The following is a 15860-nucleotide window of genomic DNA, read 5'->3' as shown; positions in this document are numbered from 1 at the left end:
TAAATTGTTTATATATATATATATATATATATATATATATATATATATATATATATATATATATATATATATATATATCTAAAATAATACACATAATTTTATGAAGCAAAAGACAATTTCCCACCCAAGGTCTAATGAAAGGACAAATTTTCATCTGTTAATTTTCAAAAACTTAAATACCCACCCATTTACTGTTACGAATAAAGGGTAAAATTGTCATTTCATAAAAAATAAAAAATAATTTATTTCCCCCTAAGTTTATAAATATGATTTCCTCCCATGAAGGTTTGAAAAATCACATTTTCCCCTTAGGATTTTGAAACTATCACCAGAGATGACAGAGTTCGCCGTCTTTGGTCGCATTCTCTCTCCCTTCCAACTTCTCTCTTCTTCCTGGTCTAAAACCCCAAATCTTGGTCGGAGATCATTGACGTTAGACGTTGCTTCCAGACAATCCATTACGCAATGATTCTTCAATGACATCGTTTCCAACTGTAATCTTCGTCGCCTTTTCATGATTGCGTCTTCATCATGGAGGCTAGAGGAAGCACTGATAGATGGAAGGTTGGTTGGAGAATGTCATCGAAGAAGGAATGAAACCCTAGGGGGAAAATGACAATTTTTCAAACCTTGAGTGGGAAAAAAACGTGATAGTATTTTATTTTTTAAATATTTTTAGTTAAATGACAATTTTACTTCTATTCATAACAATAAATATGTAGGTATTTGAGTTTTTGAAAGTTAATTGATAAAAATTTGTCCTTTTATTAAACCTTGGGTGGGACATTGTCCTTTGGCCCTAATTTTATTGTTGTTAGAATATATTAATTTATGAATTAATTTTAATTTGAATGGTGTGCCTTCAAATTAAAGCATAACTACTATATTTCTTTTGCTGAATTCATTTGTAATAAATATGTGGGATATTAATTAAAATAGGCACCTGCATCTCCGTCTAAACCTTTTTCGGCAATAATTACTCCGTTTTACCTTTTTAAGCAAACCAACTGTTTCATTCCAAAAATACCCTTCTTCTGATTTTTCAAACGCAACGCTTACGTTCCGCCGATTAATTCATTACTTTTCAATAAAATCATTAATATTAAATTATCTGAAATAAATAAAATTTATAAATTAAAAAAGAGATCAATATTTATAAATTATTTTATTCTTATATATAAAAAATAATGGATATATAAAAAATAATACGTTTTTCTTTAAATTACCTGTAATGAAAAATAGATGAAATTTTATTTTTATAAAATAATTGATTTTTATATATAAAAGATAATAGATATATTTAAAACGATACCTTGTGCGTTTTATTTTCAAACAGATTGCGCTGAAGAGATGCAGGAAACAAAGAAAGGGGTGCTTTGAAACCTTGGGAAAAATTGAGAAAGGGTGCGGAAATGGTCGTTAATTTGGAAAGGGGTGCAGAAACTTAGCGAAAATTTGAGAAAGGGTGCGGAAATGGTGGATAATTTGGAAAGGGGTGCGGCAAACCATCAAAGGGTGCGGCAAACCGTGAAAGGGTGCGTGGAAGGTGTGAAAATTGCGGAAAAGGTGCAGCGACAATTGCTGAAAGGGTGCGGCAATGGCTGAAAGGGTACGGCAATTTCTGAAAGGGTGCAGCAGTTTCTAAAAGGGTGCGAAAATTACCGAAAGGGTATGTTAATTTCTGAAAGGGTGCGGTAGTTTCTGAAATGGTGCGGCAATTGACAAAAAAAGTATGGCAATTTCTGAAAGGGTGCGGGAAGTGTCAAAAGGGTGCGGGAATTATTGAAAGGGTGCGGCCGTTTATAAAAGGGTGCGAGAATTGCCGAAATGGTGCGGGAATTACTGAAAGAGTATGTTAATTTCTGAAAAGTTTCTGAAATGGTGCGGCAATTGACAAAAAAGTATGGTAATTTCTTAAAGGGTGCGGCAGTTTCTGAAAGGGTGCGGGAATTACTAAAAGGGTGCGGCATTTTCTGAAAGGGTGCGGGAATTACTGAAAGGGTGCGGCATTTTCTGAAAGGGTGCGGGAAATACTAAAATGGTGCGGCAGGGTGCGTATGTTTATGAAAGAGTGCGGCAAACTGAAAGAGTGCGAGAAAGGGTGCGGGAATTACTGAAAGGGTATGGCAATCCCGAAAAGGGTGCGGTAGTTTCTGAAAGGCTGCGGCAATTGGCCAAAATATATGGCAATTTCTGAAAGGGTGTGGCCGTTTCTGAAAGGGTGCGGGAAATACTAAAATGGTGCGACAGTTTTTAAAAGGGTGCGGGATTTGTCAAAATGGTGCGAAATTGCTAAAACGGTGCGTCCGTTTCTGAAAGGGTGCGGCAATTACCGAAAGGGTGCGGGAAATTTTAGAAAGGGTGCGGCAGTTTCTGAAAGGGTGCGGCAATTACCGAAAGGGTGCGGGAAATTATAGAAAGGGTGCGGCAAGCATTATAGGCACGTTGAAGGTGCAAGAATTGCTTAACGGGTGCGTGGAAGTGTGCGAATGGGTGCGTGGATGGGTGCATTCCATTATAATCTAAAGGGTGCGTGAAAACCCTAATGTTCAGACTTGTGCATGCATGCACAACTTATCATTTTTAATTTTAAACCTTTATTAAGACGTTAATAATTAATTTATTTTTATATTAAGAGAATTCAATTCTTCATTAATATTTAGGTAGGGTAGATTTGTGGCAGATGAAAGTATTTACTGCAATATTAAGTAGAGATAAATCTATGATTATCTACTTTCTCCATAAACAAATTATTGTTATTTCACAAAGATCTCTTTCTTTCTTTATTTGTTATAACTTCAATCTCACCTTTTTGATTTTGAATCCATCCATAAGAAAGAATGGTAGGAGTGATGTTTATGCTAGGATTCGGAGGAGAATGGCGCAACAATGAAGGTAATCACCTCAAATATATCGGTGGGTTGCAGAAATTATTTTCAGCTGATAAAAGAATCAATTACGAAGGATTTAAGGAAGGAGTATGCTTTCGTTTAGGTATCGATCAAAGTTTCAATGAAATTAAAATTTATATGCCGAATCCAACCAAGTTTAGCGATACACCTTATTTATTGAAAGATGATTATGATATCCGAATGATGATGCAGTTATGTAAGTCTCACAAAAAGTCTCCTTTTTTCCTTGAAGTGGTTTTACAGCAAAATGAATTTCCAGATATTTATCAGCAATATTCACAACTGGATCGGGAGATTCATCAAGGCATCCGACAAAATCCATCAGTCGAAATTCATTCCATGGATAACATATATACACAACCAGAAAGTGTACCAGAACATATACCAGAAAGTATTCCAGAAAGTGTTCCAGAAAGTGTTCCAGAAAGTGTTCCAGAAAGTAGCAGAATAAATACAGATGGTATTGAGAACGATATTGGTTGGAATCCTTTTTCTCAAGACTTGGCATATGGTGAAAGAGGCCCAGAACCAATATGGGGTACACCTGAAGGCTGTTATCAAACAGATGATATTCCAAGAAATGATATTAACCTTCCAGAAGAAAATGAATATTGCGGTTTTGATAACGTGGGTGCTAGAGATTATAATGGTGCGGCAATGTGTGATAATGTTGTTGATGATGTAGGGGTTGGTACATCAGTTACAACACCTGAAAGTTTAGTTGGTTGCAATCCATTTTTTGGTGGTCCAGAACCTTACAGAGATGTTGAAAATGAAGGAATTACAGTTCATACTGTTGCACCATCACGCGACAAATTCAAAGTGACAGACCAGTTTGCATCTAAACAAGTTTTGAAAGATACATTATATAGAGATGCAATAGAAAATGGTTATCAATTCAAGGTCTCGAGCTCAAATAAGAAGAGGTGGGATATAAAGTGTTTACATCAACAATGCAAATGGAAAGCGGGAGGGAGCAAGTTAAGTAATAGCGATGTATTTGTCTTACATAAATTCGGAACACATACTTGTCCTCGCGATATGATAAGGCCTCATCACAGGCAAGCAGGTAAAAGGGCACTTGGAAAAATCTTACAGACTGTATTTACTGCTGGGGATCGTGTGTATAGGCCGAAAGAAATTATAACAGATATGGCAGATAGGTTTCAAATTGATATATCTTATGCACAAGCTTGGCGTGCAAAGAATTGGGCGTTGAATGAAATTAGAGGTTCACCAGAAGAGTCTTTTAGATTATTACCACTATTTTGTTATAACCTTCAACAACGAAACCCTGGTACTATTACACAAATTGAAACTGACTCAGATAATCGATTTCAATTTGTTTTCATATCTTTAGGATGCTCTATTAGAGCATTCCGTGAGTATTGTCGTCCTGTTATTTGTATTGATGGAGCATTTCTGAAAGGTCGATATTGGGGTACACTTTTTATTGCTGTGGGGAAGGACGGAAACAATCAAATTTATCCAATTGCATTTGGAGTTGGCGGAAGGGAGGAAACAATGACTTGGACCTTGTTTCTCCGAGCGTTACATAGATGTATCGGCGATCTCACTAATCTAGCAATCATCTCAGACAGACACCAAGCCATCACTCGTTCTGTGAGAGAGGTGTTTCCGAATGCACATCATGGCTGGTGTAACCATCATATAAAAGGAAATATGCGTGCTCGATACAAGCAAACAAAACATATGGAGGGATTATTTTGGAGAGCGGCGAAGGCTTATCGAACAGAGGATTTTGAAGAGGCTTTGCATATGATTAAAGCTGAAAACCCCACTGCAGCTGCTTATTTGGAAGGGATCGACTACGCACGGTGGGCTCGTGCTCACTTTCCTGGCATCCGATATAACATTATGACCACAAATATTGCTGAATCGTTTAATGCTCTAGCACGACATGCACGTAAATTGCCAGTGGTTATGCTCCTTGAATTCTTGCGTTCGACTTTACAAAAATGGTTTTATACTCGTCGCAATATGGCAGGTACAAACCTCCTAAATTTGTTACTCTTTGCAGTATGATAGCTAAAAACCCTAAATATCTGTATTTTCTAATTTTTTATATGTTATAATATCTTTCAGATACTTGTAATCATCCTCTGACTCCGTGGGCTGAAGAAAAGTTAGCCAATCATATTCGCAAATCAGCTAATATGATTGTCAAACCAGTAACCATTGATAGATATGAAGTGTATAGTTCTGGTAGATCCGTCGCTATAGTCAATCTTACAACAAAAGAATGCAGTTGTAAAAAGTTTCAACTATCACAGATAGCATGCACGCATGTTGCGGCAATTGCCAGATTTCAAAACCTCTCAAATTGTTATCCTTGGGTAAATAAATATTACTCAACTGAATTTTGGAAAGCTGTTTACCAGGAGGCTGTTGAACCTTTGGGAGATTCTTCCGAATGGGTACAACCTGAAGATATTCGTATCGTTAATCCACCACAAATGCAACAGCGACGTTCTGGTCGTCCATCAGAATATAACAGAAGACCATCAGAAGGAGAAGAAATCCGTCAAGTTGAATGTAGCAGATGTCATCAAAAAGGGCACACACGTTTAGTTTGTAAAAATCCCTTAACTGAGGCTACAACATCTTCATGATAATTTGGTCTCTGATTCATGACAATTTTTTCCTTTTCGCAAGTGAAACTTCATGAGGGGTTATGTTAATTATCAATGGTGGATTTAATTTGCTGAAGTGATGATTTTCTTTACTTTAGGGATATCTTTACTTTAAGGATATCTTTACTTTAAGCAATTTCTAAATCAATTTTTTTTTTTTTTTGCTGTTTCTAATATATTGCCGCAATTATTATTATGTTTTTTGCGCATGGAGTTGAGTTTAAAATTTTAAATATTTAATAGAATATTGAAAGATGAAGAATAGCAGATAGATTTATATTTATTTTATATTTATGTTTTGATATTATTATAAAATGAGTAATTTCATTATGCATATTTATTTTTGAATATATGAATGATATATATGTGATTAAGTATTATTTAATTTTTATTATAATATGAATACAAATTCATAAAATTAATAGAATCATTTAGGCCAAATTTTTTAAAAATTTTGGCAGCATCTCCTTTGTATTTTCAACAATTGCCAATCTGTATATAACAAATCAAAAAAAAAACTGCACTCCAATATATATATATCCATCTATATATCCATCAATATATCCATCAACCCAAATTCCAACCACATCAACATATCAATCAAAATATGCATATGACTAAAACATATTAATCATATTCATATGTTTATATATAATACAAAAAATCAAAGAATTGTATTCCCGCCATGCCTCCATATTCTGGATGCAACCATACAACGCATTACAGAAGCATTCGATGCCCTAAAAGTTAATCTCCTGCCAGTGGCGAGATACTCTAAAATAAATAATGAGAATATCCCGCAGTCACCGGAGGCAGTGCCTTGTTGTGGCACATCTATGCATCTCGTGATGGTCAATGGGTCTAACTTTGGCTCAAGACCCCGTGACTCCCAATAGTTGGTCGCATTAATAATAGACGGAAGATAAGAATACCGTTTCATAGCCTCTAAGAACTTCTCTGTAGAGTCAAAAAATGCTTTCGATGAATCATACACCGTCAAAGTCCAAGCATTTAAGTCTAATTCACCGCATGCCCAGTGTTGAGATTCATAATTGATCGGAATATAAACCTGTAATAAAATGAATTCATTACCATCAGTCAAAATTTATCTAATATATTTTATCAAAATAATATATAAATATCAAGATTCATAATACAAACCCGATCAACGTTAGCCCATGAGATATAACCTCTATGTAAGTCTGAATCATTTATCCCTTCAATCGGATCTAATAATAATCGTGGCCATCGATAATTATCTAACCTATAATCTTCTCGTTCTTTTATTATATGCGGTAACCACCCATCAAAAGAAGTTTCGACACAAGTCCATTTAGCCGATGGAAATGTATGTCGTAATACCACTAAATAACTATCGATATGCTGAAAAGTTAAATAATATTAAACTGATTAGCAAACATTAAAAAAAATAATAATATAAAAGTAATGTAACTTCAGGCTTTTTAAGATTAATATACCTGATCCATGAGCCAATGGTTATCTTCACATACTAGCTTCCACCATTTTATTTTATCGCATGGCCCATATAAATAAGTGTTTCCCAATCCCGGTTCGGGAGGGTCTCCGTACCATTGCAAATATTCCCACATAAGATTTACTATATCCTCTCTGCAGGATGCCCCTATCACTGCCCGTGCACGACGATGTTCAAAAGGATCAGTGTATGGGCTCCGAAGTGCTTTACCCTTCTTCATTATCCTTCCACGTAATGTCCTCCGAGTAATGGAACGATTCTCTGTTTGAGTTTTATTTGTGCCATCCATTGTTTGTTGGATATCCGTATCCAACTGATCAAAATACTCAAACAGAACTTCTGTTGGCTCATCCTGAAAATAAAAAACAAAACACTTATCAATTTCTAAAATAACATCATTCAATTATTAAAAAATATAATATATCATAATATAGTTTAAATATATATATATATATATACCACTTCAGTTGGGCTTGTTGGGTTTGAATGGTACTTATGTTGAAGCTCGGTCAATTTGGCTTCTATGGATATTTGACGTGCTTCAAGTAGTGTTTGCCGCTCATCAATGCTTTCAAGTCGTTCATCCACTTTTTGCATAAACCCTTGTAGAAGCTCTTGAAGTCTATCAAATTTATCATCATCCATCCGGGTAGATGCACTTGGAATATTGCAAGTATGTGTTTCTTCAGCCGGTTGAGGCGAGGGCACATGACTACTTATAAATGAACTTCGTCGCCTACGAACAGGAGTACTCCAAGGTGCAGGTTGGATATCTGGAGGGGATGTAACGCCATAAAGGATGTCTGGAGGGGATGTTACATCAGGTTGGATGTTTGGAGGGGATGAAGGTGCATCAGGAGTTGTATCAGATTCTTCTAAATCATCAATGTCATTTATAACATCTTCGTAATACCATGATTGCCTCTCAACTTTGGATGCAATCATACGAGATGTGACAACATCCTAAAGATATTCAAATCAAGTTTATTAATGGAAGTTTAAAATGAACTAATAATACAGTATGAAGAGATGCATAAGAACTTACTTCAGAAGAGTTTAAAATACGATCCATATCCTCCCAGCTTGGAACTTCTAAACTTTTCCATCTCAACATTCGAGGTATTGTCTTAACCGATTTACAGACTACAAATCTTTTCAAATTATTAAGCGTCTCGTATATCCAAACCTATCAATAACAAATATACAAACAATACTTAAAATAAATGAGTAAACATTAGATACTTATGAAATATTAAAAAGGGGTTAATATTACCTGAAATGCTAACGTACATCCTCGTATACCGTAAGTTAATATTGGGATATCATTTGAATTCGATGGATACAATCTGGAAACTTCATTGTATTGTTTTACCAAAGCATCACCCAAAGATTTTACTGTCATCTTCCAAACAAGTGTGCCCCAAGGATATGAATTAAAAGTATCCCAATCATCAAAAATACTTAAAATATTCTCTGGAATAGTTTTTCTATTATCGGATCCCAATAATGCAAAATGAAGTAGATATAAAGCAGATATTTTAATGGCATCATCATCATTGTCAATCCATACTCTTTCTTTAAATACTGCTGCTAAATCACCATAGCTAACTGCCTTTTTACCTGGGAAATACTGAGATTTCAATCGGGATTTTCCTATAACCTTCCTCTTAACCATTTCCCTACTGAATTTTAATCCTGTTATTAAAGCAAATTCAACAGGACCAAATCTGCAGTCCACCCCATTAAGCCGAAACCACATTTCCTCTCCCACCACTCCTTTGTTGATTTGACGAAATAACACAGAATGTAATAAACTGGAACTATGCTTCAAAGTCTCCATCTTAAAAAATTGCCCGAAGCAACATGTTTTAAACAATTTTTTCTGGGTATTTGTAAGGGCATTTCGGATTTCTTTGACAGTTTCCACATGAGCTCTAACTTTTAACTTCGCCAAAAAATAATGGCTGTCATTATACCTCCTTTCCCCAGGAATTTCATTAACTCCATTATCCTAAAAAGCAATCAACATGTTGAAAAAAATTAGGAAAAGGTTGAAAGGCTAATATAACTAATATAATCCAACAAATTGCAAACTGTGAAAGGGTGCGTGGATGTGCAAAGGGGTGCGGCAAACTGTGAAGGGGTGCGGCAAATTGTGAAAGGGTGCGTGGATGTGCAAAGGGGTGCGGCAAACGGTGAAAGGGTGCGTGGATGTGCAAAGGGGTGCGGCAAACGGTGAAAGGGTGCGTGGATGTGCAAAGGGGTGCGGCAAACGGTGAAAGGGTGCGTGGATGTGCAAAGGGGTGCGGCAAACTGTGAAAGGGTGCGTGGATGTGCGAAGGGGTGCGGCAAACATGTGAAAGGGTGCGTGGATGTGCAAAGGGGTGCGGCAAACGGTGAAAGGGTGCGTGGATGTGCAAAGGGGTGCGGCAAACGGTGAAAGGGTGCGTGGATGTGCAAAGGGGTGCGGCAAACTGTGAAAGGGTGCGTGGATGTGCGAAGGGGTGCGGCAAACATGTGAAAGGGTGCGTGGATGTGCGAAGGGGTGCGGCAAACATGTGAAAGGGTGCGTGGATGTGCGAAGGGGTGCGGCAAACATGTGAAAGGGTGCGTGGATGTGCAAAGGGTGCGGCAAGCTGTGTAATGGTGCGTGGATGTGTGAATGGGTGCGTGGCTGAGTGAAGGGTGCGTGAAAGAGCTGCTAAGGGTGCGTCGACGAGTGAACGGTGCGTGGAAGTGCTAATGGGTGCGACGAAACGTGAAAGGGTGCGTCAATGTGTGCGTGAACGGTGTGAAATCAACCAACGCAACGCAATAAATCCGGCAAAATCACATCCAAAACTAACACAGTTAAACCGGCAAACCAATCACAAACCCTAAACAACCACCAATCGATATACATACATCCAACCAACCAAACGAAAACCTAAATCTTATACAATGTGCCAAAGCCGAAGCGTCAATGCAGAATAATGCCGAATAAATGGTAACAAATACGCACCTGAGACGACTGAGACGACTCCGACGACATTGCCGTAATTTTCCGACGACGGTACTCTGACGGTGAATCGAGAGTGTGAGAAATTTTGGTTTTGCGGAGACGGTTGAAGTTTGGCTGAAGTTTTGATTTGCAATATTAAAGTTATAAAAAGTTAGGGTTAGTTTCTAACTCAAACGTTACAGCCCACGCGCCCAACGCGCCCAACAGTTCCACGCACTCTTTCAGAACATGCCGCACCCTTTCAGAAAATGCCGCACCCTTTCAGAAATTATTGCTCCTCTCAGCAATTCCCGCACCCTTTCAGTAAATGCCGCACCCTTTCCACAATTGCCGCACCCTTTCAAAAATTGTCACATCTTTTCCGTAATTGTTGCACCCTTTCAGAAGCTATTATACCCTTTCCGTAATTGTCGTACCTTTCAGAAGCTATCGCACTCTTTCCGTCGCACTCTCTCCACACACTTTCAGAAGCTGTCGCACCTCTCCGCACCCTTTCAGAAGTTGTCGCACTCTTTTCGCAATTACCGCACCCTTTCAAAAATTGCCGCACCCTTTCCGCAATTGACGCACCCTTTCAGAAGCTATCGCACCTTTTCCGCACTCTTTTAGAAATTGTCGCACCCTCTCCGCACCCTTTCAGAAGCTGCCGCACTCTTTACGCAATTGCCGCACCCTTTAAAAAACCGCCGCACTCTTTCATAAGCTGCCGCACCTTTTCAGAAATTCCCGCACCCTTTCAGAAGCTGCCGCACCCTTTCAGAAAGTTCCGCACCCTTTCAGAAACTATTGCACCATCCACGCACCCTTTTAGAAATTCCCGCACCCGTTTCCAGAGTCCCGCACCAACACCCCTTTCCAAATTCCCAGATATCTTTGCACAACCTGAGAAGAAAACGCACCGTTTTCGATATAAAAGAATCAATTATTTTATAAAAATTAATCTTTTTCTCAATTTATTATTTTATACAAATTAATCTGCTTTTCAATTTATACATTTTATTAATTATAGATAATTTAGAAAAAAACTTAACATTTTTTATATATAACAATTATTTATTTTATAAATAAAATTTTCTAAAATTAAAAAATAAATTAATAAAGGTTTAAAATTAAAAATGATAAGTTGTGCATGCATGCACAAGTTTGAACATTAGGGTTTTCACGCAACCGTTAGATTATAATGCAATGCACCCATCCACGCACCCATCGACGCACCCATTCGCACACTTCCATGCACCCGTTAAGCAATTCCTACACCTTCAACGTGCCTATAATGCTTGCCGCACCCTTTCTAAAATTTCCCGCACCCTTTCGGTAATTGCCGCACCCTTTCAGAAACGGACGCACCGTTTTAGCAATTTCGCACCATTTTGACAAATCCCGCACCCTTTTAAAAACTGTCGCACCATTTTAGTATTTCCCGCACCCTTTCAGAAACGGCCACACCCTTTCAGAAATTGCCATATATTTTGGCCAATTGCCGCAGCCTTTCAGAAACTACCGCACCCTTTTCGGGATTGTCATACCCTTTCAGTAATTCCCGCACCCTTTCTCGCACTCTTTCAGTTTGCCGCACTCTTTCATAAACATACGCACCCTGCCGCACCATTTTAGTATTTCCCGCACCCTTTCAGAAAATGCCGCACCCTTTCAGTAATTCCCGCACCATTTCAGAAAATGCCGCACCCTTTTAGTAATTCCCGCACCCTTTCAGAAACTGCCGCACCCTTTAAGAAATTACCATACTTTTTTGTCAATTGCCGCACCATTTCAGAAACTTTTCAGAAATTAACATACTCTTTCAGTAATTCCCGCACCATTTCGGCAATTCTCGCACCCTTTTATAAACGGCCGCACCCTTTCAATAATTCCCGCACCCTTTTGACACTTCCCGCACCCTTTCAGAAATTGCCATACTTTTTTTGTCAATTGCCGCACCATTTCAGAAACTACCGCACCCTTTCAGAAATTAACATACCCTTTCGGTAATTTTCGCACCCTTTTAGAAACTGCTGCACCCTTTCAGAAATTGCCGTACCCTTTCAGCCATTGCCGCACCCTTTCAGCAATTGCCGCTGCACCTTTTCCGCAATTTTCACACCTTCCACGCACCCTTTCACGGTTTGCCGCACCCTTTGATGGTTTGCCGCACCCCTTTCCAAATTATCCACCATTTCCGCACCCTTTCTCAAATTTTCGCTAAGTTTCTGCACCCCTTTCCAAATTAACGACCATTTCCGCACCCTTTCTCAATTTTTCCCAAGGTTTCAAAGCACCCCTTTCTTTGTTTCCTGCATCTCTTCAGCGCAATCTGTTTGAAAATAAAACGCACAAGGTATCGTTTTAAATATATCTATTATCTTTTATATATAAAAATCAATTATTTTATAAAAATAAAATTTCATCTATTTTTCATTACAGGTAATTTAAAGAAAAACGTATTATTTTTTATATATCCATTATTTTTTATATATAAGAATAAAATAATTTATAAATATTGATCTCTTTTTTAATTTATAAATTTTATTTATTTCAGATAATTTAATATTAATGATTTTATTGAAAAGTAATGAATTAATCGGCGGAACGTAAGCGTTGCGTTTGAAAAATCAGAAGAAGGGTATTTTTGGAATGAAACAGTTGGTTTGCTTAAAAAGGTAAAACGGAGTAATTATTGCCGAAAAAGGTTTAGACGGAGATGCAGGTGCCTATTTTAATTAATATCCCTAAATATGTTGGTTTTATCTAACATTTTTTGCAGTTATTGCAATTAATTCGCACACATCATTTATCATTTTATTCAATGCTGTGAACTTTTCAAAATGGAGAGAGCATTGATTTCCATTTATTAGAAAGAGTAATTTCACAACACCACCCCCACCCCCCCGAGATTTGACGTTAAAACTAAGTGACATAAATGATACCATTCTATTCCAAATCAACTATAAATAATATTTTTTATTTAAAATTAAAATCGGTTAATAAAATAATAATATTTAAAATTAAAATATTATTTTATTTTTTAAAATTATCATATAAACTTAAATTAAAAAAATAACATTTTAACTATTTAAATTATATAAGAACAATTTTATTTTTATTTCCTTTTACACTCACATTTCTTTCTTCTCTTTCTATATATAAGAGTATCTTTGTCGTAAAATTGTATATCAAGAGGTAAGCTATAATTTTTTAAAATATTAGAGGTCTTTTTGAAAAATTTTAGGTGTTATTAAAAATTCATAAAAAGTTTGGGGTCTTTCAAAATTTTTGAAATATCAATATACCTCAAATAGTTTCAAAAACAATAGTTGCACCTTCAAAAAATTGAACACAATACAATAATTTAATAAGTATACATGTCATAAAACAACTATTGAGGTCATGTAATAGTTTTAAAATATTTGGAGGTATGAAAAAAATTTTGAGAGATTAATTTATGAGTTTTAAATATTTTTAATGGTTAAATTGTTATGTTTAAAACATTTGGGTTTGATAGAAAACTATTGTTTTTTTAATTAATAAATGGTAAAATTACTATTTTGTTCTTATATTATTAGTTTTTCTTTTAAACGCAAAGTTTGATTTTGAATAAAAAATATTATTTATATCAACTACAGGTGAAAAAGGGTTTTTACGCCAAAAATTGGGTGGGAAAATCTTATTTACTCTATTACCAATATAAACAATGAGACAGAGAAGACATATCATGTCACATGGGATAGAAGCAACACATTCTGCTTAATGTATTTTTTTCAAAGCTATGCTTAATGTTTTTGCAAATAACAATTTTTAACAACATTAAGACTACAACTCCATAAACTAAAAGTGCTAAGGAATATATAAGTTTTGTGGAAGAAAGGTTTCATTATGAGGACAAGTCACTTGTCAGTACCCTAAAGGCTAAAGTAACGATCATAAAGTAAAATAAGTCAATAAACATGCAAAAACATATCATTGATATCACATACACTGCTACAAGACTGAAGAACTTGGGTTTAGCACTAGAGGACTTCTTTTTGGTTTATTTTGTTTTGAAATTCTTACCTCTTGAGTATGAGCATTTTCAAATTAACTACAACATTATAAGGGATAAGTGGAACATCAATGAATTGACCAATGGGCTTGCACAAAAGAAAGCAAGACTTAAAAGTCAAAAGTCATATTGTTGACTTGGTAAGGAAAAAAGTTGATAAAAGGAATCAAACCCAGTGCAAAAAGTTTCAAGAATAAGAGATGATTTACTAATGATTTTCATTCTGACAAGAAGGAACAAATGGTTGAGAAGTGCTACTTTCGCAAGAAAATTGGTCACTATAAAAAAGATTGTCATAAACAAAACATTTGGTTTGAAAAAAAAAAAAAAGAAGGTATTCTTGATGCAATTGTATGTTAAAAATCAAATTTTAGTGAAGTTCCTAATAATAAGTAATTAGCTGCTATCTTTTGGTGCTACAACTTACATTACGAAACTATGTAGAGATTTCTTATTATCCAAACCAAAAATCAAAGAAATGATTTTCTATTTATGTGGAACAACATTAAGGCTTTTGTTAAAGGCATAGAGACTTACCAAATGGTCTTGGACACTAGACATCAACTAAACCTTTATGACACATTCTATGTATCTTCAATTTCTTGAAATCTTATTTCTTTGGGAAAATTAGACATTTGTGGATCTATGTAATTTTAATTATGGAAATTTAAATCTATGTACAAAATATGCCTATATGGATCAAGTTTCTTAAGTTGATGGTCTATATAGAATAAAACTTGATAATGTTTTTTCTAAATCCTTGCTTTTTATGAATTATTGTATTGTTTCCAAGCATAGTATGCTTAATGAAAATATGTTTTTATATGACATAAACGTTTGGCTCATATATCCAAAGAAATGTTCGGAAGATTAGTAAAAAATGAGATATTTACAAAATCCATATTTAATGATCTTAGAACTTGTCTAGATTTCATAAAGGTAAAAAAATAAAGCATCTTAAGAAATGAGCCACAAAATCCACACAATTTCTTGAAATAATACACACTAATGAATGCAAACCTTTTGATGTTCTAAAAGTTGATAAAGAAAAATATTTCATCACCTTTATTAATGATTATTCATGTTATAGATTTGTATTTCTACTAAAGAAAAAAATCTCAGTATGTGGATGTTCTAGGAATCTTCCTGAATGAAGTTAAGAGACAATTATATATAAAAGTTCATATTATAACATTAGATAGAGGCAATGAATACTATGAGACATGTTTTAGCTAGTCTTTTTGTACTAGTCTAGCAACTTGAGAATGAGAAGTACTGATTTTGTGTTGACAATGGTGAAGAGCTCTCTGAAATTTTAAAGAAGAGATTGTGAGAGGTTGAGTGTCCTCTCATTATTGGTGAAAGCAGTTACATAGGGGTTACATGTGGCATGGGTGAGAATAGTTTAGGTATTCCTCTCTATTTTGTCCTTTTTGGGAGTTTAGGAAAATGACTTAATAGTCTTCAATTTTAGTCTTGTAGTGGAAATGGTGAGAGAGGTATCTCAAGGGATGAGTGGTCAAAATTCTAAGGAATGGTGGCCCTTACTAAACTGAAGTGTTGAGGTAATATTATGATAATTATCTAATGCTCGTACTATTTTTGTTAAGATATGTTTTTGAGGAGTCATCCTAATAGTTATCATACTATGATACTTTTTACATGTCCTCAACATGTTACCCCTCATTTATAACAAGGTGTGGTTGGCTCAAGCACAAATCATTAACCTTAGGGAAAAAAGTATAAGAGTTGGATGAAAAGT

General features: G+C 35.7%; 1 protein-coding gene across 1 annotated transcript; it reads right to left on the bottom strand.

The window, feature by feature from the left end:
- Positions 1 to 6180: 6180 nt before the first annotated feature.
- LOC123196602 lies at positions 6181 to 11671 on the bottom strand. Its single transcript, XM_044610656.1, has 8 exons — positions 11564 to 11671; positions 10063 to 10176; positions 8335 to 9072; positions 8107 to 8247; positions 7521 to 8024; positions 7045 to 7413; positions 6728 to 6949; positions 6181 to 6635 (listed from the first exon to the last, which is right to left on the bottom strand). Exons 1-8 carry the CDS (start codon positions 11669 to 11671, stop codon positions 6231 to 6233), a joined length of 2601 nt encoding a protein of 866 aa, XP_044466591.1. The 3' UTR covers positions 6181 to 6230.
- Between the last annotated feature and the right edge of the window lie 4189 nt (positions 11672 to 15860).

This window comes from Mangifera indica, chromosome 14 (assembly GCF_011075055.1).
Source record: "Mangifera indica cultivar Alphonso chromosome 14, CATAS_Mindica_2.1, whole genome shotgun sequence".
Taxonomy (NCBI): domain Eukaryota; kingdom Viridiplantae; phylum Streptophyta; class Magnoliopsida; order Sapindales; family Anacardiaceae; genus Mangifera; species Mangifera indica.
Note: the sequence above shows the minus strand (reverse complement) of the source record. Positions and strands in the feature narration are given on the sequence as shown.